Source organism: Pleuronectes platessa, chromosome 12 (genome assembly GCF_947347685.1).
Source record: "Pleuronectes platessa chromosome 12, fPlePla1.1, whole genome shotgun sequence".
Taxonomy (NCBI): Eukaryota; Metazoa; Chordata; class Actinopteri; order Pleuronectiformes; family Pleuronectidae; genus Pleuronectes; species Pleuronectes platessa.
In genome coordinates this window covers 21,185,626-21,209,197 of record NC_070637.1, presented here as the reverse complement: position 1 = coordinate 21,209,197, position 23,572 = coordinate 21,185,626, and the positions used below count along the sequence as shown (strand labels likewise).

The following is a 23,572-nucleotide window of genomic DNA, read 5'->3' as shown; positions in this document are numbered from 1 at the left end:
TCAGAGCTGGAACCAGTGTTCATGTCTCTTACTTCTGACGAGGCACCATTCATAAAAAAAAAAAGGAAGTACAACCTGTAACCTGTTATTGTATTTGAAAAATAAACTGAATATACACAATGTTACATAACTCGCTCTCAATACTTTATGGGTTATTTTTGTTTTGGGTTGCCAGGTTGAGGAAAATCCTCCTCGAGTTATCTTATGTAAAAGGCTTTGCAGGTCAACTGGACCAAAGTCCATTTACAAACGGCTAATTGGAGCTTTTACAACTGTTGACATGTTATTGTAAAAGCACTTTTTATAGGTTCGGTGTGTAGACTTTAGTGATATCTAGTGCAGAAATTGCTTGTTGCAGCTAAATAACCCTCACAAAGTTCTGATGACTCCAAAGTGTTTTAAAACAACTTGTTGACAGACTTGTGCTTATTTCCCTAAGTTGCATTGTGATTAATTCTTCTTTAAAAGGCACTTTTGTTTAACCTGGCACAAAACAATGTGCTGCTGAACATTTCCCCCGAACACCAACTGTCACAGGACATAAGAAAGGTTTCACTCGTGTCATGCTGAACCGTTACTGGTAAGAAAAAAGACACAGGCTGAAAAAGTGTTTAAAGTTAAATCCATCTTTATTGACATTTATGTTTACTGTATGGTCTGTAACATCACAATAGCATACTGGGAAATTAATACAGGAAGAAGGGATGGTGAATGCCCCGGGTGTCTCGTAAACCTCACCTTGTTTGAATCTTATCAAAGGTCAAAGGTGAAGGTGAGTGGGTCATACATCACTCTCAATCACACGCCAGCCGATCATCACTTCTCATTCTGTCTCCAGAATACAGCATATTCATTAGAGCTAGAAAGCATTGGAATAAATAAAACGAGTGTGGAAATCATCAGAGCCGCCATACGTTTCAATCACCTCTGACAGTGAAGGTATAAAGAGTGACCAGAGACGACAGAAGGAGGTGGCGAGGAGGACCATGGGTTCATCTTCGTCCAAACAAATCCACCTGAGGAACGTCACGTGATGTCACGTCTGCCTAATGTCGTTTCCTAGCAGATTAGAAATCCTCCCTTCCGTGGCTCTCATCACATCAAACCAGCTTGTGCTTCGTAAAACTTCCTCTAAATATCCTGAATCAGAGCAAATCATTCACCAAACCTCCAAAGTCTCCTCTGAAAGAAACACTGAGAAGTTCTCCTGTCGGAGTCTTGATCATGGTTGTGATTTTGGAACAAAATAATACGTGTTTTTTTGTTTGTTTACTCTCTTTTTGTTTGCTTTTTGAACAGAAGAGACCTTGTTCTGACTTTACACGATGACGAGGAGAGAACATGATGCTGCGAGGCTGCTTGTGTTCAGTCCATGCAGTGGGATCAGTGTGAATAATGAAAAAATTACATTCAGAAAAATAAAAATGTTTCTCCCTCCTTCACTCCTCTCCTCTAGCCCAGTGTCTGATACAGCTTAAACATAAACCTAAAGTGAGGGCTGTGCTCAGTGTGGTGGAAACTTAACACAATGTTAAAGTCAGGAAATACAGGTTGTGAAAGAAAGTGTCTAGACTGGGAATTTAATTTAGTTTCAAGGAGAATATTAAATCCCACGATGGTTAGGGCCATTTTAAAGGGAATATTAATTTGAAAAAGAAAGACATTATAACGTGACTGAAGTTATAATATTTGCAATAAATTGTAATATTACAAGAGAAAAGTAATAATATTACAAGGATAGAGCCATAACATTATGAGAATTAAGTCATAATTGAGAAGAAACTTCAAATACTGCATAATTAAGTCATAATACTGGGAGTTTTGTCTATTGCGAGAATAAACTGGTAATGTTACGATAATGAACTAGTGATTGAAGTCGGAATAAACTCGATTTCTTGCACAATCTTTTCAAAGTTGGGGTATTTAGCTACACATAGCTTTAAATTCTTGTAATTTGAGTCTTTGTTTTTTTAAATTGGATTTATTTTTCCTTTTGACGGCCCTAACACTCAGTCGTAGAATAAGTTGCATTGAAATATAAAGTTTTGAATTGGTCGGCTGGATTTCCGTCTAATTCAATAGAGAAATCTGCTGCTTTTGGTTCCATTTTCCTCCAGCTTGTACTTTCACCGTCACCTTTCCTCTCAGACATTGTGCTCCACCACACTGAACATCCCTGCATTGTCCCCACCCGCCCACTAACACACAAAATACACTCCTCCCCTCAATCACAAAACATGCACAACTAAAGAGATCCCACCCCTCCCACTCCCTCCACCACAAACAAAGAAAAGAAAAATCAATCATCCCATTAAAACAGCGCAACTGCAAAATGAACAACACATTCAAGTACCTATTTGTCGTATGGCACCGAGAGCAAGTGTACCACAAGAACATTAACCACCCAGCAAACTCTTTACGGCCTATTCTCTTTCAATACTGCCACTTCAAAAAGCACAATGAATTTGCCATTGAATGATTGAGGAACAAAAAGTGTATATTACAATTGTGTGCATACTTATAATCCTATTTTAGATTCACCTACAGGAAAGAATACACACTCAGAGTGTGTCCGTGTTGTCTCTGCAACACATTTGTTTCCACAAAATACTGAAAAGAAAAGGTTTATTTCTGACAGTAATTCTGAGGTTTCAGTGATTTCTTTTCTTTTAGTGCTTAGATCGACAGAAATGAAACGGACTGCTGGTCAATCCAAAGAGTCAAACAAGGGTTTTTTCCCAGCAACCATCATGTGCCTTTGAGGCGACGTCTATGAAAGAAACATTGGAGAAAAATTGCGACCACAGCTACGGGTGTAGGGCCCATTCTGTCCTAGAGTCTCTCTCGTTTACTTCATACAGTGAAACACCAGAAACCTTCTTCTCGCTCCCACTCTGGTGCACAAGTTCGACTTTAAGCCCCCCCCCTTGGCGTTTCCTTATTCATCTATTGTAGGACCATAGCCACAGTACTTTGAAAAACTATATATACACACACACCAAAAAAAACATTAAAAAAAAAAAGATCCTTGATGGAGTTTTTTTCCAATCAAAACAAAAAAGGCAATTTTTTAAAACACAGGAGAGATAGAAAAGACAAGTTGTAGCACAAGCAGGACTCTATGTAGATACAGGATGTTGAGAGAGGGGGAAGAAAAGGGTGAGGCTGGAATCCCTTTACCCCGGACCCTGTCTTTGGAACACTGCTGCGTGGGAACTCTGTGTGTGCAACTTGGACTATGTTTTCATTAACTACACACCCACACACAAACAAATGTGCACATACACTCGTACATGGGTCTCATTCTCACACTCAGACACACACAAGCTGTTTTCAGACATGACCTACGGATTCTGTCGTGAGTTATTAGCGTTATTACCCCCCCCCCACACTTGCTCGCGATGAATCCAGCGCGGGAACTCCTGCATCGACCTCTACTGGTTTTCTACGGACATGATACTGGGAGACCAGGTGGTTAAAGTTTGCCGAATCTGCGGAGCGTCTCACTCGGACATTTGCGGAGTCCAGTGCATGTCTGAAAACAGCTACACAGACAGACACACAGACACACACACAAGGCCACAACGAATACCATGGCTGGGAATTAAACGAAAACAAACAAATAAAAATATATATCTATATGTATATATATATGAATTTAATATATAATTTCCATCTTTCTCTTAAACAACAGCAGGCTCAAAAGCTTATGATTCCGACCTTGTCAGCCGATGCAAGTGACAGCCGAGTGTCTTCGGACAATATGAAGAAACAGAAACGTGAGAAGAGAGACGGAGGGAAAAGTAAAACCAAAAAGAAAAAGTGTTAGATAGCATCCTTTAAGTGACGAAGAGGCGAGAGAGTGAGAAGGGACGTGCAAGAAAAATCATCAAATTTGAGTTACTGTTACTGTACGTCTATGAACTTCCTATGTGTAGCCTGGCACACCAGCACACCTGTGTCCTGTTTTAGCTTGGACAGCATGGAAGGATGAAAACTGAAATAAGTTGCCTCACAGATTTCTCTCCCGAGCGTTCCCCTCAGGAGACGAACCTCTTGGCAGCTGAATTGGAGGCTTCTAAACCAGAGGTCTTTGGATAGTGTGGACTTAGAGAGTTTGAAACCTCATAGTTCTGTGAGGCATTCTCCAGCAAGCCGTGTGCCTGGGCAGGTGAACGGTTGGGCCCTGGTCGGGTTCTAGTAAATGTCCACAAACCAAACTTGCCTGAACTATGTGTGTGGGACTCACAGGCTTGTGTGGTCGATTGGCTACCAGTCAGGTGCAAGTAGAGTTTACACTTCAAAACAAATAATGCCAAAAAAAAAAGAAGAGAAGAAGAAACGCTGCCAATCAGAATGTGGAAATCGTCCATGAGCGGCAGGTTTGGTCATGGCTGGCTGTTGTGAAGTCCTCCCTCTCTCTCGGTTCTGAGCAAGGCACCATGTAGCCCCAAAGCGTTCAGAGCAGGGCTGCTCCTGTGTCTCCGGCAATCCACAACAAAAACAACCACTACAAAAAAAAAAGCAAGCAGACGAGGGGCGAGAGAAACTGTGCTTGTTTGCCTCTCCTGTGATGTATATACCCTATACACCGTTCTCTTTTCAGGCGATTGATGCAGTTGTTCTCTTTTTTTCAACATTTTGTTCTATGAAAAGAACCAAATCTGTTTTTGCAGTCCTCCACGTCGGGGGGGGGGAGAGGGGGGGGTTGTGTGTATTTTTAAAACCTGGATTTCGGCGTTGCTTGATCTCAGTGTGGAGGGGGGAGGGGGGGAAACAATAAATTAAAAAATCCCAGAGGAAATTAAAAAGGTGACAATGGATGTGATCGCGTGTGGAAAAGTGGTCCTGTTTTGTTGGATCAGGCAGTTGTGCTGGACAGCTACCAGTGACACTCCAAGTCAGCGCCGCTCTGTAGGAAGAAAGGAACATGAGAGAGAAGGGGAAGAGAAAATGAGAAGAGAAAGAGGGAGGGAGGGGGGGGAAGTAGAGTATAGCAGGAAGAAGAAAAGGAAGGATGAATTAGAGAAGATACAGAAGACAAGGGTGAGAGAGGGGAGAAAAAAAAGAGAGCGCATCATTATTAACAGTGGAACAAATCTTTACACAGTATTGTTTCGCTTTCCCAGCCTCGTCTTCAATGGCAGGTTTTCCTATGATCGACACAACAGGAAAAACAACAAAATAAAGTATAAACAAACAACAGCACAGAAAGCAAGGACACACTCCCAATCTCAGTGTGTAGCTTCGTTATGCCAACACAACAATTCCCAAGACTTTTTCTTATCTCATTGCAGGGAGTGACACAAAAACAGAGTTGTATGCTTTGCGTGCAGTTGTGGAAAGACTGAGTGAGACAGCGATGCATGCGTGTAGGGCCAGTGCATGCGTGTTGGTGAGTGCAAAGTGAGAGAAGGGGCTGACAGGACCAGAAACACTGACCAATCACTCGTCCTCCTCAGGACAGTCATGGCTACACGCAGACGCAAATACACACACACACGTACGCACACGTACACACACGTACGCACACGCCTTGAAATCTGAATGGGCTCTACATGCTAGAGAGTAGATCAGAACAGGGACTGGAGACTGATGAAGGTGTGACAGGGGGAATATGCGCAACAGGTCTCCACTTACATGCCTATTAGACTGTGTACGGATGTGTGTGTGTGGTTGTGTATTTCTGTTTGTAAATGACGGGTTGGAAGAAGAGGGTAGAGGTGTAATAATTATATATGTGATATGTGATGACTTACCAAATGAAACAGGAGGGCTGCGTTAATCAGAGGGTGAACACATTGTTAGAAAATTTGATACAACCCTATTTAATGTGTGTGTTCTGATGTAAAGAGAAACTACCAGAGCCCGACTGATATGGATATCTGGGGGCTGATGCCGACACCCCCCCAACCAATGGGCAATTATGCCTAAAATTCTGTTATAAAACATTAATGCCAATGAAATTCAGATACCGGTAGCCAAGCAAAACATTAACCAGTCAGGCTCAAAATATAATTTTAGATAAAACTTTAAGTCTTAGTCAGTGAAACTTCAGAGTTGACTACTTACGGGCAATAATCTGTACATATGTTGCTGAATCTTATAAAACTATGAGTTTACAGACGCTTTAGCTTCCAAATGCAGCTGTGAGATGTAATTCAGAGCAATGTTTTACTGCTAGCACCTTTAATTAAAAGAAAAACGATGTACTGCTATTGTATCATGAAAAAAACATTACGCTACAATTATGTTGTAGCGTAATGTATATTATATTTAACTCAATGGTTTAAAACCATTACAAATAATAGCTTGTCCTTAATATACAGCAATGAAAACTTTAAAACTGAAAACCAACCGTTTTGTTAAATTTGGGAAACTAGGTGGGGTAGGGTCAAAGAAAAGTTGAGTCCAATAGTTGGACAGATGCTACAATCAAAACAGTGGCTTTAATTAGAGTTATTAAAACAAATTATTGTGTATAATAATAATTACAATACCTTCATTTGTATAGCACTTATCTAAAGAGGTTTCCTAAATGCCACACAATGAATATATGCAAACAGAGTAACTTTACTGCAGTGAAAGTCAACACCAACACATGCTCCTCAACAGAGTACACACAAGTACACACACACACACACACAAACAAACACTCGACACACAACCAACCAGACCAGCCTAGAAATTGCACTGCAGCTCTATTGATTCTTCAGACTGTCACGTTGGCATTTCTGTGTCAGTCACTCTCAAACACATCTGATCCATCATTTAAAGTCACACACACACACATCAGTGCTCTGATCTGCAAAAACAGAAAGAATCTTTTGATGTTTTGATTCCTGAGTTGACTGCAGCAACTCTCCTCAATGAAGAAGCAGCCCGTGTATGTGTGTGCGTGTGTGCAAGTCTGTTTGCAGGTCTGCAACTTAAAAAGGAAGCACAAAGCTTAAGGATTTCGATTTCCAGCAGGAAAAATTGCAATTCTAGTCATGCTAAAAGGAGGAAACTTTTCTTTTACCAGTGGCAGATACTCTAGCATTGTGCTTTGTATTAATCTGATGTCTGGTAAGTCCAGACTGATCCAAAAAGCTATCAAATCCTTTGGACTAAACTAAAGAAAGACAGAAAAATAAGTATAACTAAGAAAGTAGGAATCTTTCATGAACAAAAGATTGCGCCACTTCTTGATATATTTCAGTGAGCACATTTGAAGAGAATGCCTTCACCTGTTGAAACCAGATTTGGTAAAAGAGGAGAAAGATTTTGACAGAGCTATGTCGTCATGTATGTAAAACCCATCACGAGGGCCGGCCGAAGCGTGTGCATCATGCAACGTTTAACAAAATGGGAAGGAGACATTTCTCAAAGCCATCCCTGAGGTAAAATGTATTACATCATCTTCTGTGGTTGTGGGTATGAAAATGTAAACTGTACAGTTAGGGGTCACCCATCGGAAAACGACTGAAACTCATGTTTTTAGTAAAATAAACTTAACAAAAGCATAAGATCTGTGTGAGAGAAAGCTGTTTAAATGGTAAGAGAAGGACAAAGCTTATTCATTAATCACATATACGGACACTCACCCCATCCTCCTCCCTGTATGGGTTCAGATGGTTGTATACTGCTTCAATAACACTGCGTCTGTAGGAATACAAAAATGAGGTGATGAGGTCTCTTGGGCTAATCTATTCACAACATCGATCAAAGTAACATGAGGAGGGAAATGTGGAAAACCAAGGTACAGCCAAGTGTTTTTCTTAAGAAAGGGAAACATTTTGCTCCTATTTTAATGCAAATATTACCCTGTACAAAGAATGACAAACAAGTTAATTACTGGGCAGTAATAGATAATAACTATTAATCAAGTTTTACATTGGCTCTGTTAAGGTCATCTGATGGCCTTTTCTAAGCCACTACTCAGCAGAGAGTTTAAAATTCTCCTAACACTTTTATATTTTCATTCCATATGTTTGTGACTCCTATGAGATAACACAGCCTCCCCCCCCTTGAGGGCAGTGGTCCTTACTTGCTGGCAAGGCCTCCCCCTGGTGGAAGAGGGGGCATGCCGCTGTCAGTGGACAAGTTCCTCATCACTGTTACCAGGTCTGGAAACCCATCCTCCGCCGGCCGAGACAACATCTCTGAAAAAAAAACAACACCAGGCATGTTGTTATACACGTGTAACAAAGCTGCCGATAGTCGAGACAAAGACCAAAAACGTGACCTAGAAGGAGAAAAGGTGGCGATGGAAAGAGAACAAGTGAATGAGACATGAGTTTGTGTCTGAGACAGAGAGAGGGAGAGATGGTGACAGAGAGAGGCCTGCAACTGAGATGAGTGGCATGAGGCCAGGTCAATGTTCAGCCAGAGCATTCCTCTGCCATTTTCTGTTTACTCTCTTTCTTTCACTCTCTCCTAGTATCAGACAGTACCTGAAGCCAAACATCTACTTTGCTTCAACTAAACAAAACGCGCATGTGTCATCTACCTTTCAGCTTGAACCAACTTTGGAGTGCTGAACAATGAAATGAGCAAACATTAATTTGCAGTATTATACACAACTAACTCTTTGTTTTGCAATCTGTGGATATTACAATGTAGGTTCCAAATACTGGAAAAGTTTCCTATGGTTCGAGACAAAATAAGTACTGAGATGTTAAATTAATTTAAATTAGTTTCAGGGTTTAAAAAAAACATTTTCATGTTTAGCTTAAATCTGAAACAGCTGAAAAGCCCTGGTTTTTTTAAGCGAGGGAAATGAGCAGAAATAAGCAATGAAGACTAGAAAAACAGCACTATGTTTATCAGAGGGCCTCTTGCATCCTGAGAAAATAAAATGGGATGAAATGAGAAAGAAAAAAGGGACAGAAAGAAAAGGAGGAGAGCAGGGCATACATCCAGAAAAGACAGGGAATGTTTGAGCGAGGGAGGGAAAGGGGAAGGGAAAGGGAGGAGAGGCGCAAACAGGGAATAAAGAGGGTAGATGCTTGCTGGAATGAAAAGGAGGTCACAATTGGTGTCTTTCTTCTGCTGTGAGCCGGAGCTAACTTGGCTGGAGGTTAGAGAATAGAGAGTGGCAGGATCAGTGGGTGTAGAAAACACACATCATACAGATATGATAAGGTTTCAGCTGGAGAAAGATAGAGATCTTTTTCCTCAAGTAGACTAACAAATGACAATATTAAGGGTTTCATGGGTGATTTAATAAGAATGTAAACCAAGGCTTTGATAAAAGCATTCACGAATAACCACATGATACTAAAACTGCTCTCAGACATGCATTGGACTCAGCAGTTCCTCCCTATTCTCTCCAGAGGAGGTGCCTGTGTGAACGCAAATGTCCATGTGAGACGCTGTGCGGTGTCTAGGGACTTTATCCCCTTGGCCTCCTGGTATAAAGTCTGTAGAAATCCACAGCAGGGAATCCCCCGCTGGATTCACCGCGAGCAACTGGGGGGTATAATGATGCTTCTAGAAGCTGGTTAATATAAAGCCACACAAAGGCTGTGCATACAGACCGGTTTCAGGAAAAACTAACATAAAACTAAGCAACTTTAATTTGAACTATTCAACGTCGTCATTATGATATAATCGCACACATCTTCTTCATCCATTCATTCTCACCTTCCACTCTTGACTCCAGATATTTGTTGAGCTCAGCGTCTTTCCTCACAGCTTCCTCCGACACTTTGGGAGCGTTGGGCAAACACACTAACACAACACTCATGTTATCCCGACTCCCCTATGGACGGGAGAAGAGAGGAATGAAGAGAGAGCAGTTAAGAGATGGGGTCATTGTGTAGGGCTGAAAGAAACAGCGATGATTTCCTAGGCACAAGTAAAGGGACATTATGTGCTTCAGCTCACAACCGAGTGTTTCCATGTAAGCAAATGTCCCTTTTTAAATTCATGGCAATCTAGTCAATTGAAACTGACCACAGTCAATGGTCAGGATTAAAGAATAAGCCGGCCCGATTTTTATAGCCTTCTTTGAAGCCTAAAGAAGTCAAAGGCATGAGCAATGATATATGTACAGATACTATTTCTTCATCATACCATTAAATGCGTCACTTGTGGTAAACGAGTGACTTGGAACTTTAACCCGTCAACTCATTACAAAATAGAAGCAACACAGCAACAATGCAAATAAGTCCCATTATAAAACAAACGTGCAGTCACCTTGTGCAGGCAGGTATCCACCACCTCATTGCAGACTCTTTCCAGGTCATCGGACACCTCGAGCCTGGATTTCACAAAGTCGCACAGCTCTTCGTTGGTCATGACATCCCAGATGCCATCGCACGCCAGGACCACAAACTGATCCTGTTCTGGGGCCCGAATCATCTCATACACCTCTGGTTCGGGGCTGACCAGCTGCTCTGTGGGGCCTTTCCCATCCACACACTTGTAATCGTAGTCCCCCAAAGCTCTCGAGACAGCCAGCGACCCATTAACCCTCTGAATCATCACGGAGCCGCCAGCATTCTGGATGCGCTCTCTCTCACGTGGGTTGCAAGGCTTGTGGTCAAGTGTGGAGAAGCACACCTGTGAACTGCGGCAGAGAACAGCTCGAGAATCACCACAGTTGATGAAGAAAAAATGCTCAGGTGACAGGAGGACTCCCACTGCTGTGGAGCCACTACGGTCCATGCCGTTGCGAAGGTCTGAGAAGCTGCGCATGTGCTCGTCAATCCTCAGGAACCCTGTCCGGATCCCGACTTTTACAGCCTCCACTGTAGGAGGAACTGTTGATGGAGCGTCACCGCTGGAACTGTCTGAACCAGCCTGGGAGCCTTGTGTCCCCCTGGCCCCTAAGCTGGAACTCAAAATGTGTTCCAGGAGATGCTTGGAGCAATAGTTGGCAACCCTGGAGCCAGCATGACCATCGTACACGGCAAAAAACGACCAGTCACTCAGACCCGTAGTAGGGAGTCCCACCACAGCTGTATGAGCGTCTTCCATCTCCACCCGCCAGCCCTGCATGGAGCTCAGGCCATAGCGTAGGCCGTTGCCCTCCCCGTGCAAGTTGTGCTTCTCCGTCTTGGGTTTGTCCAGGAACGCACCCATGGCTCTGACCTTGAGTGACCCACTGCTACCTGTGTGAGAGGTGGGGGGGGGGGGAATACATTATAAACACTTCAGACTTGCACTCTATATTCACAAAATGCTAAAAGTCTGACCTTGAAAACTATAAAGATTGCTTCACTCACTTTTGCATTTTCATTACAACCTCCAAAGCTGTGCCCAATTCCACACAATAAACACAACACAACATTCAAATCTGTTATTTTGGCAGTTAGAAAAGGAACTACTATTTAAAGTTATGTCAAATCTCTGTACTAATTTAGTTCTCCATTTCCACTGGATGTTTACACTTTTAGCTTCTCCCTCAGTTGACATTTGACACAGGTGACACTAATAACATCATGGCTTCATTCAATTCAGATGTAGCAGTGCCAGGGTTGGTTCAATTGCAAATATGACTTGAACATTCACTGACGATTATTGCTGCCTTTAAATTAGGTTGTGTTTAATGTGTTTCGAGAAGCGGCGTGTGTTGTGACGTGTTTGTTAACCCTAGGGGAAATGACAGACGCCATGGAAGTAATTGTTTTTCCATTGAGTGGAAACTTACATCACTTGTACGGTGTTTTCTGTACAATTTTATAATATGTCTGAGTAAAATGTAAAACGGGTCTAATTTTTCTCTCTGTCATTATGACTTTGTAATATCTGACTGTCAGCGTGCTAAATTGTTGTTCTACTTTGATATGGTACTTAATAATTAAAACATGATTTAGGCTTCCACTCAACATTTGTAGTGGTTATGCTTTCTCAGCCAACAAACTCATATTACACGTCTAAACACACTTTGAGGGCCTGAAAACATGAACCCAGCAGATGTCCCACAGGGGTTGAACTTGGACTCTGGGAGCTTTTAAGCACGTGTGTGTTTCTTTCACTGCTAACTTAACAACTAATACTTCAACCAGTGATTCAACTGGGCGTAAAGGAATAAATCAACAGAGATCGTCGTTCACCATATCCAGAAAGAGCAAAGGCACTTTGGTTTCTGCTTAAAAAGACTGAAGAGCTTAAAAGCTTCTTTGGCCACAACTGGCCACTAAGAGCATTACCAAACTCGATCGAGTGGTCAAGATAATGTGTTATCTGTCTACTGCACCTGCATTAGCTAAATGAACGGCAGCATCAGGCTACTTGATAGCAGCCAGAAATTATGTGTCCAGAATTTGTTGTTAATTAGTTACGAAAGGAGAACAACTTACAGTCTTATTGATTGTGACACTACTTTATGGCCTCTTAGCCTCGATATTGCACTGTTAACTTGTACATTATTTCTGAGGATATCAATAAATGTGACTTACAAATAAGTTGTTGGCATACCCAAGGTTCCGGTCTCTTAATGTACAGAGGGTTAAGGCTGAGTGCTAACAGTTCATTTTACCCACAGTCATATTTCTGTTAATCCATTTTAAGGGTCAAAGGTCAACGCCATGTTTAGACTATCAATGAGAAAGAAACAAACAAGGCTCCCTAGCAAATGAGTCAATCACATGAGCTGAACAAAGTCACCCTATCTGCATTGAGGCAGCTTGTTCCAGTTCACTATCTCACATCTGACTGAGCAGATAAGCTCCAATCTTAACTAGTACCTCGGTCTACACTGCCCACATGACCGATTGCACTTCACTCACATTTCATGAGCATAACTACAACCGGAAAGGTCTTCGGTTTTCCTGTGTCCGAGTAGATCATCCTGTACTGTACTTTGAGCACCGTAAATATCACTTGTGACTGGACACTTGAAAATTTAAAATGAAGTCACTAGGACATAACTTAAGACTGTAGAAAAGCCAATGTTGAAAGGACTTGTCTTTTATTAGAATCACTGATCAAATATATGCATTTTAACTTTTGCTTCTGGTAGAACATTTGGAAAATGCAAAGCTTTTTCCTCCAGTTATGTCTGTAGTTGATATTTTTTCACATTAGGGCAATGAACATTATATATACACCCTAGTATATATTTGATATAATGACAAACTGTAAAATGACCAAATTGATCTGGAGGCTGCTTCAGAATGATTCAGTGGAGCATGTCAAACATAACACTTTAGCAAAGGAATAAAAATACCAGTCACTCGAAACATAATTGAGAGCGTCTTAACAATTCCATTAATAAAAACTGCTTATGTAAAATATGCAAAGAACGTTATTGAGATGGATTACAGAAATCTGAAGTGGACTTCAAGTACTCTGAATATTATTGTTTAAATAATTCTTGCAAAACACACAGACTTAACAGACAAACAGAGGTGACCCACACAGTTTGATGTAGCAAGAACACTATTTTTTTGTTTTCTTTTAGAACAAAGTGGTTGGTGTGACTTCCAGACTTCCGAATTCATTTAAGCGATACAGGAGACGTGCTTTATTTCAGACACACACACACACACACACAGAGATACACACTTGGCCACTGACTACATATCAAAGGGCCGGGAAGCGTCACTGGTCACAACCTTGACAACGAACACATTCACTTCGGCATTTAGCTCCTTTTACAGCCGGTATCAAAGCCCTTTGTGCCATCATCAAACCCAAATCATTTGCTCTTTCACCCAATCAACAACCACATACACACTGCACCGAGAAAAGGACCCTCTCATTTAAAAGCTCATCATGTCATCAACAGCTGGGACCACAACATTTGTCATATTCTCTTTCATAAAAAGAGAAAAATAAAAACCAGTGCACATAACATCAATGTGAGCACTGAGAACTTCAGGGAGTGATGACACCCAGTGCATGTCGCCATGGTTACACAGCTTGGAGTGGCAGCTGAGTGGTTGTCGTGGCAACAGAGGCAGTGAGATGTTGGTGGTTGTAGCCTTTGAGGGGGGGGAGGGGGGGGACTGCACAGCCATGACACTGTGCGAGTGTGCCTGCTTGCATTTGTCCATTTATGGCATGCACATGGGGTTAAGTTTCATCTCAACAACAAATACTAACCTCATTCTTATGTATTCAATCACAACACACAACCCGTCTCTCTCTCACATCTTCGAGGCACACGTGGCAAGATGGAGTGAATGGCTGATGCTCTTCGAGAGTCAAAGTTGAGGACAGACACAGAGCATCCGCAATTCAGACTTCAGACAAGCAGGCCAGCTCTAACAGATAACTCAATTTAACAGTCAGCTGCTGATGGGATACACGCAGAGCCAGATTAGCTCATCAAACACAGACTGCCACTCTCCCTTCTGAGACTTGCTTGGTGACATTTAAGGTAATATATGTGATATAAATACACAGATACAGATTACTGGTGTGTCCGTCTATGAACTAAAACGAAATGACGACACTACAATGATTCAACTTGATTGGTTGTGAACAGGGTATCGTGAAATATGAAAAAGACTGTTGTGTTGAAAGCCTGTAGTCAGGGCACTACAAGGATGCTGCCGAGTGAGATTCTCACATTAAATCAACACATGAAGGATTTATATATGGTTATGAAAAGAAGAACAGCAGACAGAAAGAGATGCCGTGCCCAGATAAGGTCACTGGGAATTTAGTTGCGTACAGTAGTCAAACTGGCTGATTCAGTTTGGAGTACAGCAGCAAGTGTGGCTGATGTAACGTGCAGCCTCTCTGAAGAACAGCACTCGTTCTAAATAATCCACTTTGAAATAAGTCTAGTGTTGCATAAATGTCAGAATTATTACATCCAAATTACAGTGTCCTGCCATGCTAAATAATAAGTTGTGGAAAAGTAACTAACTCACTAACTGAGGAGCTAATTGGAATGATTGGAGTATCTCCAATAATACATATTTTTATCCAAGACACTCCTGTTTTCCATGTCCACTAAAATCCCCATATAATAAGCAATAATGAATAAATGAACAATTCTGTGAGTTAACTACCCTACGTTGTTAAGTCTTTACCGTACATTGTTCTATATGTGGCCTGCCACAAAATCAAGACTGACCAACACGTATTGATTTTTACTGTTGGCTTTTCCCTTCAGAGAAGAAGGCTGGTATAACTGCTAGTTAATACCAAGTGCTCATGAGAGAGGACAATGTTGTTGTTAATGATTTTTCTGATTCTGATTCTAAAGAATGAAGAGTGGTGTGAAGAGAGAGATGTGGAATAGGAGGAAGAGGACAGCAGCTAACATCCAACCGTAGGAGAGCTGGCTAGGGCAAACATAACCAGTGAGATTTATGAAAAACAGTGATAGAGCTGTATATATATTGTTCTGTTTTGTATTAGCTGTACTAGCTACCACCACAGATACCACCCTGATTTGCAGGCTATCAAACAGTTAATAAAGCAAATACTGAGAGCATGGGGTAAATTGACTACCAATATAGTAGATGATCATCTTTCCACTGATTAAATGTCTATTTGCCATGTCCACATTTGTGAAAAGCTCAAATGGATCTGGATATAGCTGGTGTAATCCGCTTATTCCCAGTTATGATAAAAGATGGTAGTTAGAACAGAATCATTTTTAACCCTCGGTGAGCCTCTGACTTTATAACAAATTAGAGAGGTGGTATAAACAGGGGGGGGATTTCTCTGATCCCCCTCTCTGATGACTCATCACTGAAGCCACACCAGAAGCAGTCTCTGTCCTGGAACAAGTGCACTTTGAACAGACAGCTTCAGCCATCTTTAGTGCAGTGGCGTCGGGGAAGCTAGAGCCGTTACCTGACCAGACTGGAGTCTACAGACAGACTATAGGCAAAGTGGAGGTAAATGTGTTGTGATACACTGGAGTGTGAGTGGGTTCTGGGCAACAGGAGGAACTTGTGTACTTGAATATATCTGCTCTTGTTATCCAGAAAACCAGTGTGCCTTCAATTTGAATCCCGGGCCTCAAAAGTTGCGAAACAATGTCTTCATATTAACACATTCAGTAATACTTCTTGAGTATTATAGCCACTACTTGCTGCATTTTATAGGTTTATATTGATAACAGATTCTGATATGCAGTTGAAATGGTATAGGGTTTGAAATAGAAGACTAAAAATGTTAACATATTAGATGAGGTGTTAATACAACTCAGTATGAAGGATAACTATGTATAGCCCAGACAGCTCATTCAGGCATTATTAGGGACGTCGGTATAAACAGGGAATATTACACTGGCTGATCCCAAAAACAGAAAACAATGTAATCAGAAAATTCATCTATATCTCAAGTCTTTTCTTGTTCAGACACATTCGCCCAGATAATCCAACTGCCCTTCTTGGCTCTTGGCAAATTAATTCTCTCAGTTATTTTGAGCCTGCCAGTTAACACCGCGTCCCCAGTGTACATCTGTGTGCAAAGTGATTCAGTCGATAGTCCCGGCCAAAAAACTGTATAGATAAATGCCTTTGGACCGGGCTGGTGGACATGCAGCAGTCACTGGCTAAAACAGCGTGGCTTGTGCAGGATTTCACATCAGGGTGCCAACACAAACATGCCAGTGATGATGCTGCCATTTCTGGAACACACTGTCAGACACACACACTTTGAAACACACACCCACACACAAAAACAACCCAATAAACCCTACCCACAACAACGCAATAAAACAAGTTAATTCCTGCGCTGGTGCTTTTGTACAAACCTCTGAGGATTATTAGATTGAGTAAGACTTTGCCGCGTAAATTGTCAACAGATAATAGAGTATGAATTTAACTAGACCATTGGTGTGTGGGCTGGCATAGACATTGTTCTCCTGCCCCTTTTTAGGGAACAACTTTTGAAAACAGATAACAGAGTAAACAATGTGTGAACCAGGCTCCTCACGTAGGTCACACCTGTTGCAAATATTCATGTGGTATTGAAAAATACTTGTTAAATGTCAAGTCCCTTTCAGTGTAGCGTGAATTAAAAGCCAAATAATCCTGTAGTTCTTGACCATGTTGACACCAAAACAAGAATAGATTTAAACACAATGTGAAGGGTTCGAGTGCAGAGTCGACTCAGATCCATTCATTCACTCATTCTATCAATAACAAAGCAAGTGTGACGCTAATAACACATTTTTTAAATGGTTTAGAACATTATGAACGAAATAACGTCACGTAGCAAAATGGGAGCCAGCGTGTTTAATAACCAGCTAAACACGAGCAGGGTTGTTAATATCCCATTAATCACCATTAACCACCACTGGTGTACTGTATTGCCTGTTATTGACCATAATGAGATTAACCTGCCTGAGGGTTATCTGCGCCTTGGGGTGGGGGGGACACCGAGGCTACTTGTGTTAGCAGCTACACCCGCTAGAGAAGTTCACACTTGTCACAAGTGTTGTACTGCACGTTAGCAGGGCGACTAGCTTGTGTTGCTGTAGGGGAAAAACACGTAGTGGACATTTTAGCTTTGAAACCCCAGCGCCCTGACGTTACTTACTTTTGTATATTTAAAAAAAAAAGGGAGTTCCTCCGGCCGGTGGCTGCTGCTGCTGCTCGCTGCTGCTGCTCCTCGGGGCTTAAGGGCTCGGGTGTGTTTTAAGTGCCCGGGCTTGTTGTGATGGGCTTAGCGCTCGTCGGTGTTAGCCACTTTCGCTTCTCGGGCCCCTAGCTAGCTCTGCTCCCCGCTAGCCAGCATTTCACACGGTCGGTTCTCCCTTCAGCAGGTCTCTGCACCGGAGGGAAGCTTTCACCAACATGGCTCGCTCGCTCGGTCCCGCACCCGGCAGCACAACCGTCGATAAACACCGCCAACGCCGGCGAGCCGCTGGAAGAGGGGGGGGCTGATACAACTCGGTTCGCGACCGCCGAGCTAATTTGAGCTAAAGCTAAATGTATGAAGGCTGATGACGTTCTTTTTCAATTTCCAGTTCAGGGGCGGGGCTTGTGTGTTCGCTTTTCGCCGCGATTGGACGCGCGCCGATTCGGAAGCCGATATATGATTGGTCAAATGACGAGTCGGTCACACCTCCCCCCTCTGATGGATTGTAAACAGTGGAAATCAAGTCGTGTGTGTGTGTGTGTGTGTGTGTGTGTGTGTGTGTGTGTGTGTGTGTGTGTGTGTGTGTGTTTGTGTGTGTGTGTGTGTGTGTTTGTGTGTTATAAATATTCTTACAAATAAAATGGAATATATAACGTAATAAATACAGTTAAAAATCAATATCACATGACGAAATACCTGGTGGGACGACTGGCTGTAATCCTTCATGCACCCCCAACCAGCTCCAAAGTCTAGTGAACTGGGGGTTTCCCTTGGTCCCACCATCTAACTGGTTGCGTTCTTTTCTCTATTTTGAGCAATTTTCATTGTTTTACAGTTTCTATAGTGAGAAATTCTAAAGAGTTGTGTATCCCTGCCTTCATTAACACATGTCACTGCAGACACACTTACAGATTCACCTGGGAGAGAAGGAAGATGTTTGAACAAAATGGAATGCTGGTGTTTAGATTTACCGAACTGCTGTTATTCTTTCATACTTTGCATGTATACATTTTAAGCTCTTGACCCTTCTGTGTAAAGTGCCTTGAGATAATTTACATTATGATTTGGCACTTAACAAATACAATTGAATCGAAGCACCTGTTAATGTCTGTGTCAGTCTGATGTGGTGAAATAAAAAATTATCAAAATGATCTTGCGGCGAATTGTCCAAGCTGCAGACTGTTGCTATATTTATCTGAGGAGGCATAATAAAATGCAACTTGATCAGCAGACTGAGTATAGAGGCCCTGCACCCACTGACTCATCTTTGTCTGTTTATTCAAATTTATTACTATTGAACATAACACATGTCAAAATTTTCCACTGCACTGCATCTAACAAAACACATTCTTCCAGTGAAGCGATCAGGTTGTGTGATTTGAATTCAGCATACAGAAAGAGACCCACAGGCAGACGTTTGTGGAATTAGCAGGTATACAAATTGATAGTGACCATATGCATGTAAATTTCAAAAGTGCACATGTTCTTAATCTGGCGCAGCTAAGAAACATATCCTTATCTAACCTGGAGCTTCACCTATTGATTGAGACCCTGTGCCACTGGGTAATACATCGTCTACATACATGTTGCAGTGCACTTACAGTAGATCTCTGAATAAACATTCAGAAAAACAACAGGTGCTTTACTTTGGATTATTTATAAAGTAATTGCAGTATTTTCATGCTTGGGGGGCTGAGAATTTTTGGTGCTTTCACAATTTGATCAACAAACTCATGCACTTGACTTTCACGTTAAGGGAATCACATCATATATTCTCTTACAAGGCGCAACACACTCCTGAAATCGAAACGATGCTCAACTGCTAATACCTTCAGCCTCAGCTTCATGATCAGTATTGATCAGTATTTGATTATTATGGAGCTGAAGGACAGAGATAAGCTGATATTTCTGATTATTATTATTTCTGTCCTTTTTACCTAATGCATGGCCTATTGTGATTATATTCTCTGTTAACATTGGCTTGGATGGAAACCTGTTCCTTCAGAGGTTTATTGTCATCTTTGTTTTTTATTCACATCTGTGACGACACAAAAAGATTAATCTCAGGTGAAGAAGCCAAATTAATGAATCACGCCATAAAATCGATAGTTTATTAATTTGAACATGGTGAGTGAAATATCATCATCTATTATATCATAGGTATTCATTTTATTTAACTTTGCTTACTTTTTGTAATGCTGATGTTGTGATGTGACCTCAGGGGACACGTATGGCAATAGAACCCAGCCCAGGGGCTACAGGTAGGATCAATGTGTCAACCTCATTTTTGAACATGTGTGCACTTGTGTGTTTGCCTTGTTAATGATCCAGCAGAAGTTATGTCAGTCTTCAGTACACATGGTGAATTTGTCTCTTTTGGTTATTTTTTTTACTCACAGGTCACCAGAGGACACCCTAGGCCTCCCTGTCTCAGAGGCCATCGATATGTGGTGTTTTGGCTGGGTACTACTGTTCCTCTACCTAGCCAACCCCCCATTTTCGGTCAGCTGCGAGTACCAGGGAATAAGTATTTTAATGTATGTAGATTTTAAATGCAAAGCCTTTTCCATGCTGCCAGAAAAACATGTCCAAATCCAATAGGAGACTTGATGTTGGATGTCGGCTGATGTGATTCTTTTTATTCTCTCTCCAGGTGAAAGGATTTGTGGACATGCTGGGTCTGCCAGCTGATCACCTCCTCAAGGCTGGACTATACACCAGTCAGTTCTTCACAGAGGACCAGCACTGGGGCAACCCAGGTCGATGGTTGAAGGTATTTTAACCGGTTTTAAAATATTTCTCTGCCGCTAAGACAATAGCTCTTTACAAAATGTTGAACAGATTATCAAGTATCTGACTAACATGTTTTTTACCAAGTGAGTACAAACAGGAGACTGCCGTCGAGCCAAAGGAATGGACAAGTGATATTAGAAGCCTGGAAGACCTCATCACAGTAAGTCCTCCAATTTATTACGAAAGGAAGAATTAGCACCAAGTTTCTCTGTTGTTGAGAGACAGGAAGTAGTTAAAACTGTCACCTCCTTTGTTTTCAATCCAGCTTCACCCAGTGCTGAATGGACACAGAGATCTGCAGGACAGGAGAGCGTTCGTCAGTCTCCTCACTGGCCTCCTGCAGACTGACCAAAAGAGGAGGCTCACACCAGAGATGGGTCTCAAACACTCCTTTCTTTCAATGGTCCACCTGATGGATAACACGACAAACCTATAGTAAGTAACTGGTTTTAGTCGTAGTTGTATTAATGGAATGAATTGTTGACTGATTGTTCCCTGACTAATCAGCTGAGTTCTGTTTTTTCAGCTCTATGGATTGTCTACACAAAATGCTGTTCTTAGATTGGAGCCTTTTATCATATTTTACACCCTGGGCTCTGTCAGATGACACCGGCTCGGCTGCTCCTCAATCCCTTGACAGGGTTGAAGACCTGGATCACCTATGTGATGTTACTGCAGCAGCAGAGGAACCAGCTGAGAGCCACCACGTACCACAGACACAGCTCTTTGAAGAGACTCATCCTGCTAGAGTCAGTCGTCGGAAGAGGATGAGGAAGTTTTCGGGCAGGAGGGTAAAGAGAGTGTTGTGAGGCAAATTAACCTACAGACATAAAAGACAAATGTAAATGGTCGTGTTTTATTTAGTGCGACCCATACTGCTGTGAAAAAGGTCAAACACACCCTCTGAGAAACTTAGCTCTTTCTGCAGTGGTATTATTTTGTTTGAACTTTATGAAGATGAGAGTTTTTATGCATTCTCTAAAGTCTAGATTTGAATGTCCTTCACTGTATACAGTATGCTGAACATGATGTCATCGTGTTGGCGCCTGTGTGTCCGTCTGTGTATCTTTAAGTTCTTAAAGTGTGCTATTAATAATGTGATCATTTAGTCAGTATGAAGCAAATTTCATACAGCCACCAAAACGTCCTCCTGTGGGTTAGATCGTCAAAAATGTGCTCATGAAGAAATCTAGCTTGGCTTGAAATGACTCTGTACTGTACTTCACACAATACTATGACATGTGAGGGAAATCTGAAGCCATCTTAGTCCCGACCTTACATTGGAAGTGATGCAATTCACTATCATCATGAAATTGGACTCTCGGGAAGTGTCTTCTCTGTACTGGATGTGTGGTTATGATGGAGTCACATCTCAATTCACCTTTTTATTGTTATTAATTAAAAACCGTTAACCTCACTCTGGTGTTACAGACTGTTTAAACCATTTAATTACTTAACTTGGTTTGACTCCCCTTTCATCCCTAACATTCTTATTCTCATATTGATGTTGTCTAATGCTGTGTGACACTGAAATTGCTTTTGATCGTTTTCTATCATTAGCTCCATTAGTAAGATTATTGTTCTGTATAACCATATTCATTGCTTGTTTCTTTTTCTACTGTGTAGGCCTCAACTGAAAAGTAATTTCTCGGTGTTGCCCACCCCTGATCCCTCAAGAAAGTACACTGCAGCCTATAAGTGTTATTATTATTTTAAATGTCCTAGTTTTAACAAAATAATATATTTTTTAATCACAGTTTCTACTCGGGAATCTATTCGGTGGCCATGTCCTTTCAGGGTGACATTGAACAATCAAGATTTTTAATTGAGCAACACTTTTACTTCAAGTATTCATATAAAGAACCACCAGCTCTGTATTGCAGATGATAAGTACATGCATCTGCATTCACGTGCTACGTATGATAGATTACTTTATTGATGGGTTCACGGTTCCTTTATCAGACATTTCATTATTGTTATGCCACCCTAGACATGTTTTATGATGAGGTTAAATACTTACAAATGCATAGACATTTTTTCATTTTATAATTTTTTTCACACCAGATCAGCACAAGTTAGGAGTATAAACACTGAGTCAAGTACTGCTTATTTGTATATTACATGTGAAGGAGAATCACACAGGCAGCCTGGGCCTTTGCAGCATTTTCTCCACTTCTAATCACTCCACGTCTGATCCTCGGCGCACTGTGCCGCAATCACGCCTTGCCTTGCCCTCCACTCTTCAAACACAAGAGCACTTGAAAAGCTGATTTCCTGCTCCTCAGGGGAAGCAGGTTTCTTTTGTCGACTGAGGAGCCGGGTCAAAACAATAATTGTTGGTGAATCGGGCCTGAAAATATACAGCGCTCATTTGATTTACATGTCATTTTCATAAGTCTGCTCTTCAGGCCTCCTTAACAGCTCACGGTGTAACGTCGGGGGCTTTGATGAAAGCTTATGAGGGCAAATCAATTTAATTTCCTGGGCGTAAATGTATCGAGTGTATGTGCGTGTTTTGTGTGAGAGAAGAAGAAAACGTACACCACAAACTTACACATGCATATTAATGTGTGTTATGTGACGGGGCAAGCTGCTTCCCCTGCGTAATGGGATTAGAGTCATTAACCAACTGTTTACTTAATGGGAGAGGACCTCTCTATCCTGCTTTGTCTCCAACTCTCTCCCTTTGTCTCTTACTCTCTCTCTCTATTTCATTCTCCTCCATTTCTCCCTCTCCTCCTCTCTCCGTCTCTCTGATCCCTAATCAGTGGGACAGCCTAGATGTGCCTTAGGGCTGAATACGAATGAGCGCAGCTGCCCAGTGCGGATTACAACCACACAGGCCTGTGCTCAATGTACAAATTCACACACACATGCACTCGCAGAGAAAACAGTGCATGTAAACATAGGGGGCTCTGCGTGGACATATGTCAATCACATGCATGCCCAGCACTTGCGGACACATGAATGTATCTCACACACATTCACATACAAACACACACACACACACACACACACACACACACACACACAAACGGTCCTGATCACATGCCTGTAACGTCCAGCTGCCGACATGTGCTCAGGCACACCCACTACTTTTAGCCTGTCGCTGTAACATGTGTGTATATGGTCTGTCGGGGGGGCATGGGCTGCAGCCATATGTCGTCACCCATCAGCAAGTGACCTTGTGGGACCAGCTCTGAGATGAATGTAGTCATGTATGAAAAATATGATGCAAATGTTTTCATAGCAGCAATAACAATATTTGGTTTCGTTTACTGTCTAAATTGGTAAT

The 23,572-nt window shown here is 41.8% G+C and overlaps 1 protein-coding gene across 1 annotated transcript; it reads right to left on the bottom strand.

Moving 5' to 3' along the window:
• Positions 1-610: 610 nt before the first annotated feature.
• Positions 611-17,843, bottom strand: ppm1ba (protein phosphatase, Mg2+/Mn2+ dependent, 1Ba). The gene is made up of 6 exons (XM_053435746.1): positions 17,443-17,843; positions 10,183-11,099; positions 9,628-9,745; positions 8,030-8,144; positions 7,587-7,644; positions 611-4,912 (listed from the first exon to the last, which is right to left on the bottom strand). The coding sequence occupies exons 2-6, from the start codon at positions 11,068-11,070 to the stop codon at positions 4,883-4,885; spliced, it is 1,209 nt and encodes a 402-aa protein (XP_053291721.1). The 5' UTR covers positions 11,071-11,099; positions 17,443-17,843; the 3' UTR covers positions 611-4,882.
• Positions 17,844-23,572: the final 5,729 nt, after the last annotated feature.